Genomic DNA, 23,128 nt, shown 5'->3' on the forward strand with positions numbered 1-23,128 from the left:
GAGGACGACAGAGGCGCTGCTGTGTCTTTCCCACTACATCACAGCTGGAGGGACAAAATGACACTTGGTTCTTATCAGTAATGCTAAGAATGGTAAGGTGGTGTCAGATATTTCCATTGTAAAAGTGTCCTTTTCCCTTTGTAAATTAGAAAGTCATTTTTGTGATATTTTGAGCACTTGTGATCATTCTATTCCTCAACAGCCTTTCACCCTATGGTTTTAGCCTCCATTGGTGATCCTTTTCTAATTCAGTGATTACATTAGTGGTCGCCTAATAGTGGTTTTCTCATTCTACCGTTTTTTCTGCACGTATTAGCTGGTTTTCTTCTGTAACAGAGCTCCCACTTTTCCCCTCTCTTTTTCTGAGTATCACCATGGACATCCAGGGTGATTTTCCGTGTAGAGAGAATGGGACTTCTCCTGACTGAGCTGCCTTTGGATACTATTTTTGCCATGACGTTGCTTAAAACGCCAGTGCATGGAATTAACCGTCCTTTCCCCCGTAACAATGTAAGCACGTGTCTGATAAATACATTTCCGTATCAGCCAACTCTTCTGTGGGACCAAGTCATATAACATGAGTTATGTGCTAATGAGGATTGAGAAACTCATAGACTTTTCTGTTTCTTTTTTCCCTTTTGCTACCTCAATTTACGTTAACCTGCACCTGTCAGTCCATGTAGCTCATATATGTCATAGCATCTAACGGTAGGAGGAAGGACATGTAATGTCAAAAAGAAGGAGGAAAGGAGACGATCAGAAGAGATAAGAGTATGCATTTACCTCAGTGCTTATTGAATATTCAATTGTATCTTCATGTAGCTCTCAGTAGACCAGCATAGAATTCAGTTCAAGATTGGTACCTGGGCATTGTCTCAGGTAGGCCATATTTAGATAGCAGAGCCTCTCGTACTCTTGGCCAAGTTAAAGATTCAAAAGATTTTGGAGATCAGCCTTGTATGTTCCCATCGGAAATCACTTTTGTCCACCCTTCTTTACAAACTCCTTTAGGCATACATATTTTAGTCTCAACTAATAGATGATCTTGAGCTGTTTCCTCTTTGAGCCTTTTCTCATCTGTAACATCAGGTGAAACATTATCTCAAGAGTTACTTCTCCCCAGGTTTCTTTGATTTTATATGCTGAGTGTTGTAAATGGAGAAGGCAGAAAGGGATATGGAGTACTGTGTATACTTTAAAGCTGGGTCATTATCAGCCAAGTCTTACCTGATCTTCTGGGTAACAATTCTTGTAACAGAGATACAAGATACAGAAAACAGTCTTATATGTACAGCGTGGCCTTTCACGTGAGATCACCTGTTCTCTGAATAGAAGTAGCATAGACTAAGAACAAGATGTGAAAAACATTGTGTGGAGCCTCATATAAATAATCCCTGGTGCCCCTACACTATAGTTTCCTCAACAACTCAAAGGTAAGACACAAGGATCTTATGTCTGAGATGACCAAAATGCCACCTTCCTTCTGTTTTATTTGTTACATGCAGGTTTCGTATAGTTCTATAGCAGATTTTTTATCACTCATTTGATTTTCATAAAAATTGGGATTGTTTGGAAGAAGAGTCATTAATATTCTTTACAACTTGTTCTTGTTCCTCCTTTTATGTTCGTTGCTAGTGTAGACTTCTCTCTTACGTAAAATATTCCACTAATGCCCTTGGTAGATGTAGTGGTTGTTAAAGAAATCGTAATAGCAGCTCAGGGAACAGTCAGGAACTGCCTGTCCTATACGGTCTGACCCTGGCTAACCATTCTCTTTGTAGTTCTAAATCTTTGTGTACAGACTGTAATTCACAAAACAGTTTTGATCAATTTGAATTCAGCAAATCTTTCCAAACACTAGGGCTTTTTACAATCAGGGCCAGAAAAGTTGGGTTGTCAGCTATCAATGCTATAACCTATTAACAGTGGCAGCGATATTGAAAGGGTTATTTGGATTTATGAAGGGAACATTTTACTAGTGAAAACAGCAGATGAAAATGGCCAGGAAGGAGAGATTAACCTTTTTAAAAAATCTGTGGTTTGTCCCCAGTATTTTCCATAAATTTCTGTCAATAAGAATGTTTGGAAATTCTATCCATGCATATGAATGCATGCAATGTTTCTGAATTTACTTACTATTTTTCTTTGAAATGGGCAGGAACTCTACTAAAGAAATGAAAACATACACTCACACATGTACACACACACACACACACACACACACACACTCTTGTACTAGCTGACTGCCTTAACCTTGCTTTGGTTAATGATTTGCCATGAATAAATAAATTTCTGTTATTTGTCATGAAATACATTGCATAGAGTTTCTATTTGAAAAGCAACCTGATTTCAAATCAGGGTCTACGATTTTAGCGTGTTCCCTTGTTACTTCCAGTTTGGGCTTTTTTAATTTATCAGTCCTTTCTCTTTCCTCTCTCCACAATATGTAAGTATATTTTTAGCTTACAATTTTAAAAATTGAGGTATAATTGACATATAACATGGTATAAGTTTAATGTACAACCTTAAAAATTTTTAATTGAGGTATAATTGACGTATAAGATTTTATAGTTTAATGTACAACGTGTTGATTTGACACTTACACTGCAATATGAGTACCACCCTCGTGTTAGCTGACACCTCTCCCACGTCACAGAATTACCGTTTCTCTTTTGTGGTGAGAACAATTGAGATCGGGTCTCTTAGCAACTTTGAAGTTTATAATCCAGTATTGTTGACTAAAATCACTGTGCTGTGTATTAGATCTCCAAGACTTATTTATCTACTAGCTGTAAGTGGATAATCTCCCCAATTCACCTACCCTCAGCCTCTAATAACCACCATTCTACTCTGTTTTGGGGAGTTCAGCTTTTTAGATTCCACATATAAGTGATACCATACATATCTGTCTTTCTCTGTCTGAGTTATCTCACTTAGCATAACACCCTCAAGGTCCTTCTTTATTGTCAAAAATGGCAAGATTTCCTGCTTTCTCATGGCTGAATGAATGATATTCTACTGTATATATGCACACCACATCTTTTTTTATCCATTCATCCGTTGACAGACACTTAGGTTGTTTCCAAGTCTTGGCTATTGTGAATAATGCTGCAGTGAACATGGGAGTACGGATATTTCTTCAATATCCTGTTTTCGTTTCCTTTGGATATATACCTAGAAGTGTAGTTGCTGGATCTCATGGTAGATCTATTTTTAATTTTTTGAGGAACCTCCATAATGTTTTCCATGATGGCTAAACCAATTTACATTCCCACCAACAGTGCACAAGGGTTCCCTTTTCTCCAGCCTCACCAATGCTCATCTCTTGTCTTCTTGATGATAACCATTCTGACAGGTGTGAAACGACATCGCATTTCTCTGTCCACAACGTGTTAACCAATGAAGCCCTTCTCTACCAGTCAGTAATTGAACAGGCCTACCGTAGCTTCTCGGCTGCTGTGTTGTAGAGGATAGCTGCCTGCCTGTTAGGTGCCCTGTAGCATTTAGTTAATCACAGTGGACCCATGTTGGTTTCTTAGTTTTGACACATGAACCCTGGCCATGTACGGTGTTAACGTTCGGGCAAGGTTTCTCAATCTTGGCACTACTGACGCTTTGGCCTGGAAGATTCTTTGTTGTAGGGGGCTGTTCTGTGCATTGTTGGATGTTTAGCAGGATCCTGACCTGTCTCTGTACCCCAGTTGTGACAACCAAAAACGTCTCTAGACATTGTCAGATGTCCTCTAAGGCACAGAATTGTCTCTGACCTCGAGCACGGCTGCCTGCCTGTGAGGTTCCCTTCAGGCCCCCAGTATAGATTTTGCATCTTCCTACATTTTAAGCCAGATCATTCTAAATATACCCTCCAAATCCAGGAATAGACTGTGGGTTAGCCTTTTGCGTGTGATACTGTAACAGACAAACCAACAGAGGCCAGTTACTTTAAAAACTATTTAAAAGTAAATTGGGCGTTTGAGAACGTACTTATTTTGTCTTCGGTTCCTTAGACAACCCTTATGAGCTTTTTTCTTTTTTTTTTTTTCTCTTCAGGATGGGTAGGCAGTATTTTTTTTTTATTCTAACCTCATTCAGATACTACAATCCTTCCTTTTAATTATCGTGATCACAGTTTAATTCCCACCCATCATTCAATTCAGCAAACCTTCATGGAAGGTGTAGAAACATAGTTCCTGTCTTTAAATAACCTGCAACCTAGGAGAGAAACGAAGGAGGTTTAGACAAGTACTGTTTCCAGAGCAAAACGTGGTTCCTTTTTATCATCTGAGAACTACTGGGTACAGTCTCTTACACAATGTTTACTTTTCTCTATACTAAGTTTTTTCAGTTTATTAAGGATTGACATGGTTTTTCAAAAGCCTGACAATTGCGATGTCAGTTACCGTCTCTTAAAAATATGTTGTATGTGTTTTTAGCAGTTGGAGTGTGGGGCTTGCTGAGAAACCTTGCCATTGCATTTCTTCTGTGGCCATGAACTGATACTGTTAGCCTGAGAGAAAAGTAAATATTCAGGTTGACACCCTGGTAGCCATTCAGAGCCTGGCCCTTGAGTTCCTAAGGGTTTATGGAAGGCACAACGGGAAAGAAACCCAAAAGTTATTCTGAACCCTGGCAAATCCCCTAACTCCCAACTTGCCACGTAATGTCCTTTGAAATTATTATATTGGTAATTACATCCCTTGGCTAGAAATTCCAGATACTGAGATTCTGGGATTCCTTTAACTGGGGGTTTTTTGGTTTTTTTAAATATTTATTTTTTTACTTTGGCTGCGCCGGGTCTTAGTTGTGGCACACGGGCTCTTCATTGCATCATGCCGGCTCTTAGTTGCAGCATGCGGGATCTTTAGTTGCGTCATGTGGAGTTCTTAGTTGCAGCATGCGGACTTTTAGTTGCAGCATGCATGCAGGATTCAGTTCCCTGACTGGCGATCGAACCCGGGCCCCCTGCATTGGGAACGTGGAGTCTTACTCACTGGACCACCAGAGAAGTTCCCCCTTTGACTGTCTTTGTATGTTGTTAAGATGACATCTGTATAAAGCCACCCTGCCATATGCTGTAAGGCGGCAGCAGTAATTACAGTGGATTCCTTCCCTAGCCTCCATGCTGTGGGTAGTTGCTGACGAGAGGACCAAGAGAGAAGGAGTGGAGATGCAAGATACTTGCGTACTGTGGCTGTCACAGTGGAAGGAGCTGTGATATCCTTGCTTTGTGTGTGCACGCCATAAAAGAGAAAAGAGGAGGCATTGCCCAAAACAAACAACAAAACCCAGAGCTAAATGGCCCGTTCTAAGAGTTTTTGCTTAGATGGTTTGAAACTGGCATTTAGGGGCAGGGGCAAGGGCAAGGTCATCCTTGATAGCAAGAGAAGTTATCTGAGACCTATATGTAGGTCAGCAGATAATGGTACCTACAAGGATGATCTCAATCCATTGCCACCATACCTGTCTTTTGACCTCAGCAACTTCCTGTCATTCCAAACTAACCTATTTATTTTTTTCTAGAATGATCAAAATGTAATTTTAGCTGGGTTTTAGTTCCAGTTGTTTTAGCTCTTTAGAGACGCTTGCCTGATTTTTAATTCTTCCCTTCTTTATCGCCGGACAAAAGGAGAGGGAATATAACACTAGGATACAGAATGGTTTGTAGTAAACATGAAAGATCGAAACAGAATGAGAATGTGAATCCCCATATCTTGTCTTCAGTGCTGTCAGTTGGCATAGCCGAGTGGTTTTAAAAGAGCCAAAATGATGGACCTTGCGTCTGTGGAGGTGGGAAGAACCTTGAGAATTTCCAGCCTTTAAGCACAGGAGAATCTATGGTATTTTGAAAGAGGAGAACATTCTCTAGCTTCCCTTGGTAATGCACACTAGTGCTTTAACAACTTTCATTATCAGGAAACGCTTCCGTATGAGTTACAGCCTAAATCCTTCTTGTTCTGTCCTCAGTGGAGAAATCGAACAGCTGGTCACAGGCCTGTATGGCAGAGCCATTCACATAATTGAAAACTGTTATTAAATCGCCCCTTCAGCCACTCTGTCTTGCACAGCCTCGTATTTTTTGGGTGTTTTTTAATGACTAAATAATCCCAGTTCCCTTAAACTGTTCTCATAGGTCTTTCAAACCCTTTAATTATCGCTCTGCCTTTCTGCCAAGCCTTCTCTAAGTTCTGGGTCAGCTGTAGCCACCAGAACTAGACACCGTTTTCTAAGAAGGCTTTGAACAGTACTTAGGGTAATGTGATCATTTCTTCACACTGTACTTGCTATGCCTTTATTATACATCACAGACATGGTCTTTTTTTTTCCCCCTTTATTTTGGACGCCTACATTTGTTGCTGACCCATGGTCAGATTTTTTTCTGTCTTCTGGAATGAATAGAAGCTTTCTGTTAATATTCTGCTTTCTGTATTAAGCCTGAATTCTTTCTTTGTAGCATGTCTTTGAATCTATCATTAAACAAACTATCATTTAAACCTAAGTCAGGGAAATAGATATAGGTCCAGATTAGGCAACAATAAACCCCGTGTTTTAAATTGGAATGAATTAGCAATGCTTTTCAATTTGCTGTCTTTCGTTGATGGTTTTTGTCCTAGCTCGAAAGGGTTATTTTGATAAATTTAGTTTCTAGACCAGTGGAGCGAGAGATTGTTGTAGGACATATCGTAGCCGAAACTTGATGTTGTTTTTACACAGTCTCTCACTGTATCTTTGTTTACAAGATGGAGAAACACATTCAGTAGAGACTAAATAATAATATAACTGGAAAGAGTCACAGTCCAACAAGCAGAGAGGGCTGGATTCTGGATTTGTGTTGACCAGAGGTGCAGTCTGTGGAGTGCGGCCCATGTGTGACCTTGGCCTGTTTGATATTCACTAGTGACTTTTTGGTGAAGACAGAACACATATTTTAAGATGTAAAACTTACACAGAGTTGGGAAGAATGGCTAATTCATTGGCTGTAAGAGTCAGGATTCTTAAAGATATAGATGAGATTATACAGCGGGCTAAAACTAACAGAAAAGTCCTTGACAGAAGTGGAAGGAAACAAATCCCAAATGAACAAGTACAAAATGGAGGAATCACTGAAAACAGCCAACTGCATTTCTTATCATGCCCAACAGTGCATTAGTACCTTCTGTTCACAAGCCTTATAACTTAAAAAAAATGATAAATGTCCTGGGATCACTGAGTAATTAGTGTGGGAAACTCTGAGGTCAAATAAGGTTTAATGTGTTTCTTTACTGACAACCATCTCAGCTTTTAGTATGTTAACGTGCATTAAGAATTTTAAGAGACAGATATAATGTGCAATGTGTCCTTAATTAATCTGACCTTCTCTTCGTGAAACATTTTGCTGGATCATTGATCTGCTGGACACACTGGGAAACACTGACCCGGAGATTTTAGTTGAGTAGAAACCCTGTGTGAGCCTATAGTACAGAACAAAAGAAAGTCATCCAGTTATACTGTCCAGAGAAATAGAGGTACCATTCACAGCAGATCATAGTTGGAAAATAGTTTTCTAAAGGACAATGGCAAGCCAAGCCATGTCATATGAGGAAGAAATAAAAGGAATAGGGATGAAGAGGCACGGACAGACATGACAGCTCTGGTAAAAGATTTAAAGGGATTTGTGAAGGCTGAGAACTTCTGGGTTTCTGGTCAAACATATAATGATAATGACGATAACAACAGCAAACACTGACATGGCTATTGTTACGTGCCAGACATTGTTCCAGGTGCCTTTCATTTAAAGCTTAAAGCAACCCTACGAGGTAGGTGCTATTAATAGTTCCATTTCATGGCAAAGGAAAATTAATACACAGAAAGATAAAGTTATTTACCCAAGGTAACACAGTCAGTGGCAAAGCTGGGACTTGAACGCTTGTGGTTGGACTCTGGAGCCTGTGCTCCTATTGGCTATGCTGGTGGATTTCAGCTCGGTGTGACGAAGCACTTTTGACAGGGGTGCCTGTACACAAACGTTCAGGGTCATCCATTTGCTCCCTCGCACGGGTGGTATTTATATAGCGGCTATAAGAACACACTGCCATTGGATAAGTTTGAACCCGGTGACTGCTGAGAGTCTTACAGCTCTGTGGTGCCGTTCCAAAAGTATGAATTCACCTCCACGGCCCCTTTTATCTTCAGATTCTATAATTCTTTTTTAATTTTTAAGCAGATTTTCAAAAAGTACCTCTGTGATGGCACTCTACACAGAGAGAAGTGCTCAACAAAAGCTTTTGATCAGTAGCTTGAGTTGATACCATTTTGCAGCTAGGAAATTCAAGGTTAAACAGCTCATTATGATGGTGTTAAATTTATAATCAGGGGTAACGAGTGGAGTACTTCTGAAGTAGTGTTACAAGCCAAATGACCTGTCGGTCCAGATCCTACTATTCGGTTGGCCAAAGAGTTCATTTGCGCTTTTTGTCTAAAGTGTGAATAGATTCCTTATTAGCAATCCACATTCCAAGAGAAGCAACATGGGTTTGCAATTCACATACTCATTACTTGTATGATACTAAATATCCCATCATGTATTCAGTGCAAATTGGTCTCAGAATAGGTAGTGCCCTTTGGTTGGCTCTTGGCAAAAGCAAATGAAAATTGTCTCTGGAGAAAGCACTTTCATTCTAGGGCTCAAAGTATCTCCAGAAAATACTTTTAAGGTTATTATAGTTCATAGTAAAGAGAATTAAGCCCACAAGAAACTAAAGTGACTGAGAACCAGCAGAAATAACAGACCCCTGAAGCAGACCCGCAATAATTTCATATCTTGGAATCATTAGAAAGAGAGGATTTTTTTAAACTATGTATATACTCTGTCAAAAAAATAAGAAACAACATTGAAAATTATCTTTAGGGAACCACAGACTATAGAAGTGACTTTAAAAATGACCAAATAGGGCTCCCCCGGGCAGCTGACGTGAACCTGGTCTCCTCAGGACCCTCTGGGGCTTTGGCTTCTGGAACACATGGGGTTGAGTCCATGCTGATAGCCCAGGGGCTTCAGGACAACACGGGGTCGAGTCCATGCTAATGGGAGCCAAATCTCCTCAGGACTTGCTGGGGCTTTGGCTTTGGGACATTGTGGGGTCCAGTTCACGCTGGGAGGAGCCCCGTCTCCTCAAGACTTGCCAGGAGGTGGTGTGGCTGAAGGAAAAGGTAATCCACAGGACCCAAGACATGGTACCTACTAACATACTCTTCCCACGGTGCCTCTTAATACCATGTGGACTACTACAAGGGAAATAAGTATCACAACTTTGGCTGAACTTGGTCTGGCCGTATGGCTGACAGGGTCTTGGTGCTCCGGCCAGGTGTCAGGCCTGTGCCTCTGAGGTGGGGGAGCTGAGTTCAGGACATTGGTCCACCAGAGACCTCCTGGCTCCATGTAATATCAAATGGCGAAAATCTCCCAGAGATCTCCATCTCAATGCTAAGACCCAGCTCCACTCAACAACCAGCAAGCTACAGTGCTGGACACCCCTTGCCAAACAACTAGCAAGACAGAAACAACCCCACCCATTAGCAGATAGGCTGCCTAAAATCATAATAAGGTCACAGGCACCCCAAAACACACCACGGGGCGCGGTCCTGCCCACCAGAAAGACAAGATCCAGCCTCATCCACCAGAACACAGGCACCAGTCCCCTCCACCAGGAAGCCTACACAAGCCACTGAACCAACCTTAGCCACTGGGGGCAGACACCAAAAACAAAAGGAACTACGAACCTGCAACCTGTGAAAAGGAGACCCCAAGCACAGTAAGTTAAGCAAAATGAGAAGACAGAGAAATACACAGCAGATGAAGGAGCAAGATAAAAACCCAGCAGACCTAACAAATGAGGAGGAAATTGGCAGTCTACCTGAAAAAGAATTCAGAGTAATGAGAGGAAGGATGACCCAAAATCTTGGAAATAGAATGGAGAAAATACAAGAAACTTTTAACAAGGACCTAGAAGAACGAAAGAGCAAACAAACAATGATGAACAACACAATACATGAAATTAAAAATTCTCTAGAAGGGATCAATAGCAGAATAACTGAGGCAGAAGAACGGATAAGTGACCTGGAAGATAAAACAGTGGAAATAACTACCGCAGAGCAGAATAAAGAAAAAAGAATGAAAAGAATTGAGGACAGTCTCAGAGACCACTGGGACAACATTAAATGCACCAACATTCGAATTATAGGGGTCCCAGAAGAAGAAGAGAAAAAGAAAGGGACTGAGAAAATATTTGAAGAGTTTATAGTTGAAAACTTTCCCAATATGGGAAAAGAAATAGTCAGTCAAGTCCAGTAAGCACAGAGTCCCATAGGGGATAAATCCAAGGAGAAACACGCCAAGACACATATTAAACAAACTATCAAAAATTAAATGCAAAGAAAAAATATTAAAAGCAGCAAGAGAAAAGCAACAAATAACATACGTGGGAATCCTGATAAGGTTAACAGCTGATCTTTCAACAGAAACTCTGCAAGCCAGAAGGGAGTGGCAAGACATGTTTAAAGTGATGAAAGGGAAAAAGCTACAACCAGGATTAGTCTACCCAGCAAGGACCTCATTCAGATTCAACAGAGAAATTAAAACCTTTACAGACAAGCAAAAGCTAAAAGAATTCCGCACCACCAAACCAGCTATACAACAAACACTAAAGGAACTTCTCTAGGCAGGAAACAAAAGAGAAGGAAACGACCTACAATAACAAACCCCAAACAATTAAGAAAATGGTAATAGGAACATACATATCGATAATTACCTTAAATGTACATGCTACAACCAAAAGACATAGACTGGCTGAATGGATACAAAAACGAGACCCATATATATGCTGTCTACACGAGACCCACGTCAGACTTAGGGACACATACAGACTGAAAGTGAGGGGATGGAAAAGATATTCCATGCAAATGGAAACCAGAAGAAAGCTGGAGTAGCAATTCTCATATCAGACAAAATAGACTTTAAAATGAAGACTATTACAAGACACAAAGAAGGACACTACACAATGATCAAGGGATCAATCCAAGAAGAAGACATAACAATTGTAAATATTTATGCATCCAACATAGGAGCACCTCAATACATAAGGCAAATGTTAACAGCCATAAAAGGGGCAATCGACAGTAATGCAATCATAGTAGGGGACTTTAACACCCCACTTTCACCAATGGACAGATCATCCAAAATGAAAATAAATAAGGAAACACAAGCTTTAAATGATACATTAAACAAGATGGACTTAATTGATATTTATAGGACATTCCATCCAAAAACAACAGAATACACATTCTTCTCAAGTGCTCATGGAAATTCTCCAGGACAGATCATATCTTGGGTCACAAATGAAGCCTTGGTAAATGTAAGAAAATTGAAATCGTATCACGCATCTTTTCCAACCACAATGCTGTGAGACTAGATATCAATTACAGGAAAAAACCTGTAGAAACTACAAAAACATGGAGGCTAAACAATACACTACTAAATAACCAAGAGATCACTGAAGAAATCAAAGAGGAAATCAAAAAATACCTAGAAACAAATGACAATGAAAACACGACAACCCAAAACCTATGGGATGCAGCAAAAGCAGTTCTAAGAGGAAAGTTTGTAGCAATACATTCCTACCTCAAGAAACAAGAAACATCTGAAATAAACAGTCTAACCGGGGCTTCCGTGGTGGCACAGTGGTTGAGATTCTGCCTGCCGATGCAGGGGACACGGTTTCGTGCCCCAGTCCAGGAAGATCGCACATGCCAGGGAGCAGCTGGGCCCGTGAGCCACGGCCCTGAGCCTGCGCGTCCGGGGCCTGTGCTCCGCAACGGGAGAGACCACAACAGTGAGAGACCCACGTACCACAAAAAAAACAATCTAACCTTACACCTAAAGCAGTTACAGAAAGGAGAACCAAAAAACCCCAAAGTTAACAGAAGGAAATAAATCATAAAGATCAGATCAGAAATAAATGAAAAAGAAATGAAGGAAACAGTAGCAAAGATCAATAAAACTAAAAGCTGGTTCTTTGAGAAGATAAAATCGATAAACCATTTGCCAGACTCATCAAGAAAAAAAGAAGACTCAAATCAATAGAATTAGAAATGAAAAAGAAGTAACAACTGACACTGCAGAAATATAAAGGATCATGAGAGATTACTACAAGCAACTCTATGCCAATAAAATGGACAGCCTGGAAGAAATGGACAAATTCTTAGCAAAGCACAACATTCCGAGACTGAACCAGGAAGAAATAGAAAATATAAACAGACCAGTCACAAGCACTGAAATTGAGACTGATTAAAAATCTTCCAACGAACAAAAGTCCAAGACCAGATGGCTTCACAGGCGAATTCTATCAAACATTTAGAGAAGAGCTAACACCTATCCTTCTCAAGCTCTTACAAAATATAGCAGAGGGAGGAACACTCCTGAACTCATTCTATGAGGCCACCATCACACTGATACCAAAACGAGACAAAGACGTCACAAAGAAAGAAAACTACAGGCCAATATCACTGATGAACATAGATGCAAAAATCCTCAACAAAATACTAGCAACCTGAATCCAACAGCACATTAAAAGGATCATACACCATGATCAAGTGGGGTTTATCCCAGTAATGCAAGGATTCTTCAGTATACACAAATCAGTCTATCTGATACACCATATTAACAAATTGAAGGAGAAAAACCATATGGTCATCTCAGTAGATGCAGAAAAACTTTCGACAAAACCCAGCACCCATTTATCATAAAAACCCTCCAGAAAGTAGGCACAGAGGGAACTTGCCTCAACATAATAAAGGCCATATATGACAAACCCACAGCCAGCATTATTCTCAATGGTGAAAAAGTGAAACCATTTCCTCTGAGGTCAGGAACAAGACAAAGATGTCCACTCTCACCACTCTTATTCAACATAGCTTTGGAAGTCCTAGCTACGGCATTCAGAGAAGAAAAAGAAATAAAAGGAATCCAAATCAGAAAAGAAGAAGTAAAGCTGTCACTGTTTGCAGATGACATGATCCTATACATAGAGAATCCTAAAGATGCTACCAGAAAACTACTAGTGCTAATCAATTAATTTGGTAAAGTAACAGCGTACAAAATTAATGCACTAATGATGAAAAATCTGAAACAGAAATTAAGGAAACACTCCCAGTTCCCATTGCAACAAAAAGAATAAAACACCTAGGAATAAACCTACCTGAGGAGACAAAAGACCTGTATGCTGAAAACCATAAGACACTGATGAAAGAAATTAAAGATGATACAAACAGACGGAGAGATATACCATGTTCTTGGATTGCAAGAGTCAACATTGTGGAAATGACTCTACTACCTAAAGCAATCTACAGATTCAGTGCAATCCCTATCAAACTACCAATGGCATTTTTCACAGAACTAGAACAAAAAATTTCACAATTTGTATGGAAACACAAAAGACCGCGAATAGCCAAAGCAATCTTTAGAACGAAAAATGGAGTTGGAGGAATCAGGCTCCTGGACTTCAGACTATACTACAAAGCTACAGTAATCAAGGCACTATGGTACTGGCACAAAAACAAATATAGATCAATGGAACAGGGTCGAAAGCCCAGAGGTAAACCCATGCAGATATGGTCACCTTATTTTTGATAAAGGAGGCAAGACTATACACTGGAGAAAAGACAGCCTCTTCAGGAAGTGGTGCTGGGAAACCTGGACAGCTACATGTTAAAGAATGAAATTAGAACACTTCCTAACACCATACCCAAAAGTAAACTCAAATTGGATTAAAGACCTAAATATAAGGCCAGACACTATCAAACTCTTAGAGGAAAACAGAGGCAGAACACTCTATGACATAAATCACAGCAAGATCCTTTCTGACCCACCTCCTAGAGAAATGGAAATAAAAACAAAGATAAACAAATGGGACCTAATGAAACTTAAAAGCTTTTGCACAGCAAAGAAAGCATAAACAAGAAGGAAAGGCAACCCTCAGAATGGGAGAAAATATTTGTGAATGAAGCAACTGACAAAGGATTAATCTCCAAAATTTATAAGCAGCTCGTGCAGCTCAATAACAGAAAAACAAACAACCCAATCCAAAAATGGGCAGAAGACCTAAATAGACATTTCTCCAAAGAAGACATACAGATGGCCAACAAACACATGAAAGGATGCTCAACATCACTAATCATTAGAGAAATGCAAATCAAAACTACATTGAGGTATCACCTCACACCAGTCAGAATGGCCATCATCAAAAAATCTAGAAACAATAAATGCTGGAGAGGGTGTGGAGAAAAGGGAACCCTCTTGCACTGTTGGTGGGAATGTAAATTGATACAGCCACTATGGCGAACAGTATGGAGGTTCCTTAAAAAACTAAAAATAGAACTACCATATGACCCAGCCATCCCACTACTGGGCATATACCCTGAGAAAACCATAATTCAAGAAGAGTCATGTACCAAAATGTTCATTGCAGCTCTGTTTACAATAGCCAGGACATGGAAACAACCTAAGTGCCCATCATCGGATGAATGGATAAAGAAGATGTGGCACATATATTCAATGGAATATTACTCAGCCATAAAAAGAAACGGAATTGAGTTATTTGTAGTGAGGTAGATAGACCGAGAGTCTGTCATACAGAGTGAAGTCAGAAAGAGAAAAACAAATACCGCATGCTAACACATATATATGGAATCAAAAAAAAATGGTTCTGAAGAACCTAGGGGCAGGACAGGAATAAAGACACAGATGTAGAGAATGGAGTTGAGGACACAGGGAGGGAGAAGGGTAAGCTGGGAAGAAGTAAAAGAGTGGCATGGACATATATACACTACCAAGTGTAAAATAGATAGCTAGTGGGAAGCAGCTGCATAGCACAGGGAGATCAGCTCGGTGCTTTGTGACCACCTAGAGGGGTGGGATAGGGAGGGTGGGAGGGAGATGCAAGAGGGAGGAGATATGGGGATATATGTATATGTATAGCTGATTCACTTTGTTATACAGCAAAACTAACACACCATTGTAAAGCAATTATACTCCAATAAAGATGTTAAAAAAAATGACCAAATACAACTTATAGATACTAAAAAGTACAATAATCAAAATTTAAAACTTAATGTATGGGCTTACAGTAGACTGGATGCTGCTAAGGAGAGAACTAGATACCCAGGCAGTAGGGCAGAAGGAAGTATTGGGAATGAAGCACAGAAAGACCGAAAATAGAGGAAAACTAAGGAAAGCCTGTTCGGAGAAATGGAGGTTAGATTGAGAAAGTCTACCATTTACCTAATAGGTTTCTGTAAGCAGAGGAGAGAGGGAATGGAGAAGAGGCAGTATTTGTTGAGATCATGACTGAGAAGATTCCAGAGCTGACTAAAGAGTCAAACCCACAGTTTCATGAAGCCCCATGAATCCTAAAAAGTATCAATAAAATCCTAGAAGTACAGTACAAGACAGGAAAAGGACAGATGACCTTCAAGGAACCAACAGCTTCACAGCTGACTTATCAACAGTTAGCAGCAGAGAAAGTGAGATAAAGGTGGAATGATATTTCAGCGTGCTGAAACAAAATCAAAACAAAACAAAACACAACAACGAAAACAAAAAAACCCTTTCAATCTAAAAATCTATACCCAGTGAGGATAGCAATCAGGAATGTGCATAGAAAAAGAGACTTTCAGGCAAACAGAATCAGAGAGATTAGCCATCAACAGACACTTAACAAAAGGAAATACTGAAGGATACACTTTGGCAGAACTGATCCCAGATGGGAGATTTGAGATGAAGGACGCAATGAGAAACAAACTCCCCAAAAGTGGTCAATATATGGGTCAATCTAACAGTATAAAAACACGAAACACGGTCTTGTAGGGTTAAAAACAACATATAATTAAAATGTTGACTGTGGTAACATACCAATCAAGTGATGGATAAGTAATATTTTGAATTTTCTAAAATCATTGTACTCGCTGGGAAGAATGGTATTTATTTAACTTAGACTCCGAAAGAGAGAACTAGAGACAGACAGACAGACAGAAAAGCAGCAGGCCACCATGAAAACAGCACTAGACCAGGAGGTTTGGATGCTAGTATCAGCTCTGCTGCCAGGGAGTTAGTTGTCTGGCCTTTGAAAAAGCCACTTCGCTCATCTACATCTCAGCTGTCTTGTCTGTAAAATGAAGCTTTGGGACCAGATGAATTGTAAAGCCTCTTCATTATGATTCTATGAAACACTGAGAAACAGATTCACTTGAAAAAAAAGGGAGCGATAGTTCCTTGAGTTGTTTTTTTTTTCTTTTTCTCCTTTGCAATTTTATCAATAAATGCTTGCATTTTACTTCTGGCTACCTTTTATGTATCTGTTCCAAAACTGGAGCTAAATATAGTCTCTCCCAGGTGTGTGTATTTTGCTGTACTTTTCCCATTTGTTTGTTCTGCTTTGCTTTCTTGTCATCTAGTAGCCAAACAGGGTAATAGCAGTCTCCCAAAGCTTTAGGGGTAGGTGGCTTGTGTAGATGCTGGGGGGACATTTGCAGAAACAGCCTGTGAAGAGTTGGCCTCACTGTGCCACTATTGATCTTTCTTTCTTTCTTTACCTCGTTACCTGAGCTGACATTTGCCTCCTTTACTTTCTTACCTTCTCTCCTTGCATTCTTTGGCCTCCTGTCTTTGCAGGCTAATAATAAGCCTGAGATTGAAGCGGCCCTCTTCCTAGACTGGATGAGACTGGAACCCCAGTCCATGGTGTGGCTGCCCGTCCTGCATAGAGTGGCTGCTGCGGAGACTGCGAAGCATCAGGCCAAGTGTAACATCTGCAAGGAGTGTCCAATCATCGGCTTCAGGTATGAGGAACGCCCCCAAATGTCATTTTATTTGATCATTTCTCACCTTTTTATGACTTGATCTTTTATCTCCTCTACCAGTTGCTGTTAGTTTGGTCCTCTGCACAGTGGGAGAGGAGGTGATCAGGCTGGAGCATTGATCACTCCTGTCACTCCCCTGATCACTGGGTTGTTCTAGTGGATCTACCTCATTAGGCACGCGTCTTTCTCCGCCTTCACGCTTCAGCTCTGCAGAGCCATGTTCTTGGTCGATCGGGACTGACTGCCTGTCTCCACCAAGATGTTTGTCCATCAAGTATATACAGATTAACTGTACCTCCTCTTTCCTCGAACCAAAACATTTTGGTCATCTCTTTCTTTTTTCCCATGGTCTTTTCTGTTTATAGAAACTCTCCAAGAATCAGTTATAAAACTAAGGGATGATTCTATTTTGGGAGACCTGTCATGGCAGCTCACTCTCTTAATCACTTTGCACCACAGTTCTTGCCCTAAGGTAACAAGAATTGTTTCGAGCACCCTAAAACATACTGCTTTATCTGTGAATCTGATTGCGCTCTTTTCATAGTATCCTAATGAACTTCTGAGGGAATGAATATAAAGTGTGCAAGTAAATGAAAGATTCACAAAGCAGCTAAAAAAAGAAAACGTTCCTTATAAATTGAAAAGTGAAAGTGGTAGGAAACATCGCAGGTTGTTATTCTGATATTCTTGAAATGTCCCAGAAAACAATTGATTGGCTCTTAAATCTTCAATCTTGTTGACCTGTTTGGGGAGACAGGATATTTTTAAATGAATTAATATTATTGAACAATAATCCCAAATCCAGATTCTGAAATGATGATGTATTTAAACATCTGGATCAACATCAAGGTTTCCATAGCAACGAATAAGCCGTCAAGTTGTAAACTAGCTATATCATCTATGGCTGTTCAGAATCCACTTATCAGCTAAGTAGACACTCACTTCTGGTTATGCTTAGACTTACTTCATTACTTTGTTTCCTAATAACTGCTTTGTACCATTTGTGTGCTTTTCATTCACTGTGCTCCTTTACCGTTGGTGTTTGTCCTACCATACTTCATGCTGTTTACAAAGAGGTTTTGCAGAAACCTTCAGAGGTTTCTAAAGCCTAGATAGACAACATTGAGTAGGCAGTGCTTGCACAGGACACCTTTTTTCCTTCCTGGTTTTGGCAGGTAAGAGTGATGCTGGGGGGTGGGGGGCGGGGGGTGGGGCTCCACTGCATTTCTTACCTATCTTTTCTTAGCTTCCTTCGCCGGTAAGATTTGTATACTGGGGGAAGTTTTATAAAATGAAAAAGGAGAATGCTTTGGAGGATCAAAGAGAGCATTTTCACATTCACTTCTTTTGCCCTTATGAAAGTAGATTATTTTAGGAATGAGCACTTCTCTTTCCTCCTTTCCCCCGCTCTCAGAAGACGGTTGGGATCTAAAAACAGTACCTTTTTTTCCCACATTCCCATATGTGACATAAGGAATATGTTTATTTTAATTGGCTAAGATTCTTATCTGAGAAAGCACAAGCCAGGGAGGGTATGAAATGAAGAATACAGTATTCTGAGAATGGGGGGGAAATGTACCATGTAGTACTTACATCTTACCCAAAATGTGTCTTTTCTTGGGGCTTCCATTATCATGTGGAGGTAATGTGATGAGGGATTTCTGAAGAGAGACAGATGAAAGAGATTATCCAAGTAACAATCTGAAGATGAGTCATCTCCGTCAATCAGAAAATGTAGTTAAAGCAAGATTTGCTTTAATTGAGAGTTCTTGTTTAATTTTCTTTTGTCTTATGAAATGCTTTATCTTTATCATTTTTTTGGGAAATAATTCCCTCAGAAAACTTTTGTGCCTTTTTGATGGGTACGGGAGCCCACAATGCATCAATCTATCCTTTCTGGAAGTTCTTTCAAATTCTAGTATCTGGTCTTCAAAAGCCTGGAAGTTCGCCACTATCTTCCTACTTAATCTGAAAGAGTTCCTAGTGGAGTTTAAATAAGAGCTGAGTTTTTCTCCCCTCCTTCCAAATGTTTATAGGGTACTCTTTCTGCCAAAATATTTTGATACTGTAGAAGCACCAGAGAAATCTGGAAGTAGGAAGTTAATCACTTACCTTGTGGGATTAATGAACCCTGCATTCTGTTTCCAGAATTAAGACAGTGTGGAAGGAGGTTTATTAAAGGGTGTTCTTTGGGAATTTGATTTGAAGAAATACATATATGTTTGTTTTTGTTCCTTACCAGGTACAGGAGTCTAAAGCACTTTAATTATGACATCTGCCAAAGTTGCTTCTTTTCTGGTCGCGTTGCCAAAGGCCACAAAATGCACTATCCCATGGTGGAATATTGCACTCCGGTAAGTTAGATTCCTCCCTGACGTGACTTAGTTCACCTGGAAGAAGTTTCAGTTTTGTACGGTCTTACAGATCGTGTGTCACGCTGTGATTTGTAAGTTCCCCAGACGTTGCCCAGCTAAAGTGGCCCCACATTGTAGACTCCGGATTTACCTTATCCCTAGTGCGATGCCTGGCACACGTGGACTGTCGGAGACACTCAACACATATTGTTGGGTGAATCAATAGGTTTTTCTTCTGTTTTCGTGGGTTGTAGGGAAGACATTTTCACGTTTATTTTGCACGTCCCTAGCGGCTGTGTGCAGAGGTGTTACGGCCATGGGGCACGTTGGGTATGGGGTGGGGTAATATAGGTTCCTTAAAATTCGCAATCCACCACTTAAATTAATGTTGCTCACACTTACCAACTAAATGCTAGGTGTTTACCTTTTAAGCTACTCTGTGTGAGATAGGTATTATTTTTATCCCCTTTTTATAGTTGAGGACTCTTGAGATCCTAAGGTTAAAAAATCTTGCCCAAGGTTCTATAATTAAGAGCTGGAGTCGTCTCCTAAGAAGCTGTTTTGGGAAAATGCTCAGTGGCCAATAGGACTTTGAAAAATCACTGGTGAAATGGAAAGGGCCTGGACTTGGTGGACACAGACCTGGGTGTAAATCTCTTATTCCTTGAACACTAGCTGCTTGCTATTCAAAGTGTGATCTGTGGACCAGCCGCACTGGCATCACCTGGCAGCTTATTAGGAATGCAGAACCTCAGGGCCCACCTTGGACTTTGTAAATCAAAGCCTGCATTTTAGCAGGGTCTGCTGGTGGTATCCAACACATCAAAGTTTGAGAAGCTCTGCTTTAGAGCTTTTCTCTCTTCCATCTTCAGAGTGATTCTCCCAGTTATTTCATTGTCTTCCTCATTTTGCTTCCTTTTGCAAAGGTACTCATTGATGGAGAATGTACCATGCTGTGAATAGAATGGTATTTAGTGGGTGAAACACTAGAGCAATGTGGACAAAATCGTTTTAAAACTACTGTAAAGTGTGGCAAAACGGAAGGTCAACTTTCTGACCTCCAGACTTCTATAAATTACCATCTGTTGGGTAGCCCAGTAGTTGGTATACTTCATTTATTCATCATCACAACTTATTGAGGTGTTACTGCCCCGATTTTATAGGTGATTGGAGCCTTGGATAGGTAAAGAACTCACCCACGTTAACCCCACTAGTAAATGGCAGGTCTGGTTTCAAAACCGTGTTTTCATGTGATTCCAAAGCCTTTGCTCTCAACTCCTGCTGCTCTTAATTATAATAAAACAAGTGCTCCGAGGCAGAACACTGGAATTGTGCTTTCTCTTGAGAGTATACCCCTTCCCCAAGTCTGATGTCAGCATGATTTCCCTTTCAGACTACATCGGGAGAAGATGTTCGAGACTTTGCCAAGGTACTGAAAAACAAATTTCGAACCAAAAGGTATTTTGCGAAGCATCCCCGAATGGGCTACCTGCCAGTGCAGACGGTCTTAGAGGGGGACAACATGGAAACGTGAGTAGTGGCCAAAGCAAACCAGCCTCTCAGTTGACGTATCTCTGAGCTCCTCTCAGCTGAATACCTTCCTTCACTCCCAAATGCAAACAGTCTCTCCTATTTCTTTGTTTAGATTTACTGTATCTAAAAAGAGAAAAGCAAGCTGATGTTCAGTTGCCATTTTCCATGTCAGTTGTCCCATGACAATGACCTTTTCCAAAAGTTAAACTTTATCTCACAGGGAGTAAGCCACCACGTTCTGGCTCCTAATTACCTCACGAGGCTTGCAAGAAATACGGGACTGTTTACAAATGAGTGATTCCAAGATTTCATTTTGATTTTCCTCCCTTACAAATCAGTAGGCGTGTGTCTTTTTGTATCCGATTGTGTGGTCGTATCTAGTCACTTTTTTCTCCTTGAAAAAAAATATAGTCACAGGAAATTTCTTCACAGTAAGTAGTTATGATTCTCTAGATCAAAATGATGATGTCTTCACCTCTTTTGAACCTTCTCTTCTTTTTTCCATAACTCTGATGGCAATCGCACAACTGGTTTTCTTTTAATTCACTTTTCACCTTTGTCTGGCCGTTGCTTTCCATGGTTCATACTTAATTGCACTTCATTTATTTTGACCTTTCAGTAATTTGTGTGTGTGTGTGTGTGTGTGTGTGTGTGGCTGAGTTTGCCTGTGTCTCTCTTCACCACCTCATTTTTTGTTTTGCAGTCCTGTTACTCTGATCAACTTCTGGCCGGTAGATTCTGCGTGAGTACTTCCACTGAAGGGTGCTGCTACCACCAACACATTGGCTTGCTTGATTTTTTAAAATTTTTGTTCTGTTTGTTTTGTTGAAAGACGTTTTAATTTCCCTTCCTTCATTTCAAAAATGTTTCCCTTGATAAGACTTTGAGGGTGCCGTCCACCACAGATCAGGAGAATCAGTGAGGTTTTCAGGTCCCCACTTGGTCAAATGTAAACCAGCAGAAATCCTGGCCTGGAGTTCAAATTAACATCAAAGGAATTGTTGGGTTGTTAGTTATATTCCTGGGAGACATGTTTATATATTCTTTCATTATACGCAGGGAAGAGCCTTCTGATTACATAATAACATTCTGTAGCCATATTTCTAGAGATTTAATGCTTTAGGACCTTCAAAAGGATGACGGTTTACTCTTTAGGGCCTGTTATAAGTGGACTATTTAAAAGCAAAATTTGTTTCATGGTATGATGTTGAGTATGGTTGAATAATTTCAATTAGACACGTGGACTTTTTATCAGGTAATGCCATGCTATTGGACCAGTGTTTATATACATGAGTTTCTCAATTTTGACCTAAACTCACTTTGCTCTCTTCTCCAAGCTAAATACCCAGCTCATAAACACACATTTACACTGGAAGGAAAGTGTACTGTAGTCTTTGTTATTATTATTGGGGTGTATTATTAATACTACTGATACTAGATATCAACAGTTAATTGATTTATCTCAGAGTTTATAATGTCATCAGAAAACTCCTTTTAGAGTCCGTGATTGAAATATCAGCAAACAAAGTGTGCATTGTTTTAAAGTTATATTGTGCGGGGTTTTTATAACAAAATTTTGGTATTTCAAAGTGTACTTTATTAAAATATTTATTTAAAGTCAGACAGCTCTATTATATATAAGAAGGTAATGACCAATTTGGAAGACGGGCTTATATAAGAATTCAGTTTATTTTTATTGGGTCTTTTTTATTCCACCATGTAATTTAATTTAAAGTAGGTCTTTTTTTAAAGAAAAATCCTGTAGTGATAAATGCAAACTATTAATTGAAGTTGGTTTTAAGTCTTTTATGGCCTAAAGGAAGTATAACACTTCCCTTTCTTTTGTAAAGCTGCATTATTGTGCCCTTTAATTTTGAGATATGGTAGCTCTACCCGATTTCTTTAATCATCATGCTTAAACAACTTGGGGAGTTATTTAGATTCAGTTATGTTCCTTGCTATTGGTACTTATTTTCCCTGTTCCAGGTAGTCTATTTGTTTATAGAAGGTAAAGCCTTTCATAAATTAAAAAAAAAAAGTTTACTTGGTATACTGAAATTCTCAGCTTGATTGGATCCTGATAAGCAAATAGAACTTATCCCGACACAAAGTAATCTAACCAACTGACCAATCCAAAAGAAAAATATGCTAAAGGTTAATGTTTTAAAACACATAGAGGTAGCACAACGTAATAAAGAATAACTAACTAGAGGAAGAAGTTTACTGTATACATAAGCTAATGAGAAAAATTCATGACAGTTTAATGTAACTTATTTTAAGTAGAGGGTGTTTGTCTTGAATTTTGAAGAACTTTAAAATTAATAACATTTTTTTAAAAAATATCTTCTCTAACA

The 23,128-nt window shown here is 39.7% G+C and overlaps 1 protein-coding gene across 8 annotated transcripts in view; it reads left to right on the forward strand.

Moving 5' to 3' along the window:
- DMD (dystrophin) overlaps positions 1-23,128 on the forward strand; it is a 2,236,200-nt gene that overhangs the window by 2,147,107 nt on the left and 65,965 nt on the right. For all 8 annotated transcript variants that reach the window (XM_082680764.1, XM_082680765.1, XM_082680763.1 and 5 more), the window contains 4 exons: positions 16,700-16,866; positions 19,130-19,241; positions 20,635-20,771; positions 21,478-21,516. In XM_082680764.1, the coding sequence (XP_082536890.1) occupies positions 16,700-16,866; positions 19,130-19,241; positions 20,635-20,771; positions 21,478-21,516 (455 nt within the window). The remainder of the gene's footprint in view (positions 1-16,699; positions 16,867-19,129; positions 19,242-20,634; positions 20,772-21,477; positions 21,517-23,128) is intronic.

Source organism: Grampus griseus (genome assembly GCF_964374135.1).
Source record: "Grampus griseus genome assembly, chromosome: X".
Lineage (NCBI taxonomy): Eukaryota > Metazoa > Chordata > Mammalia > Artiodactyla > Delphinidae > Grampus > Grampus griseus.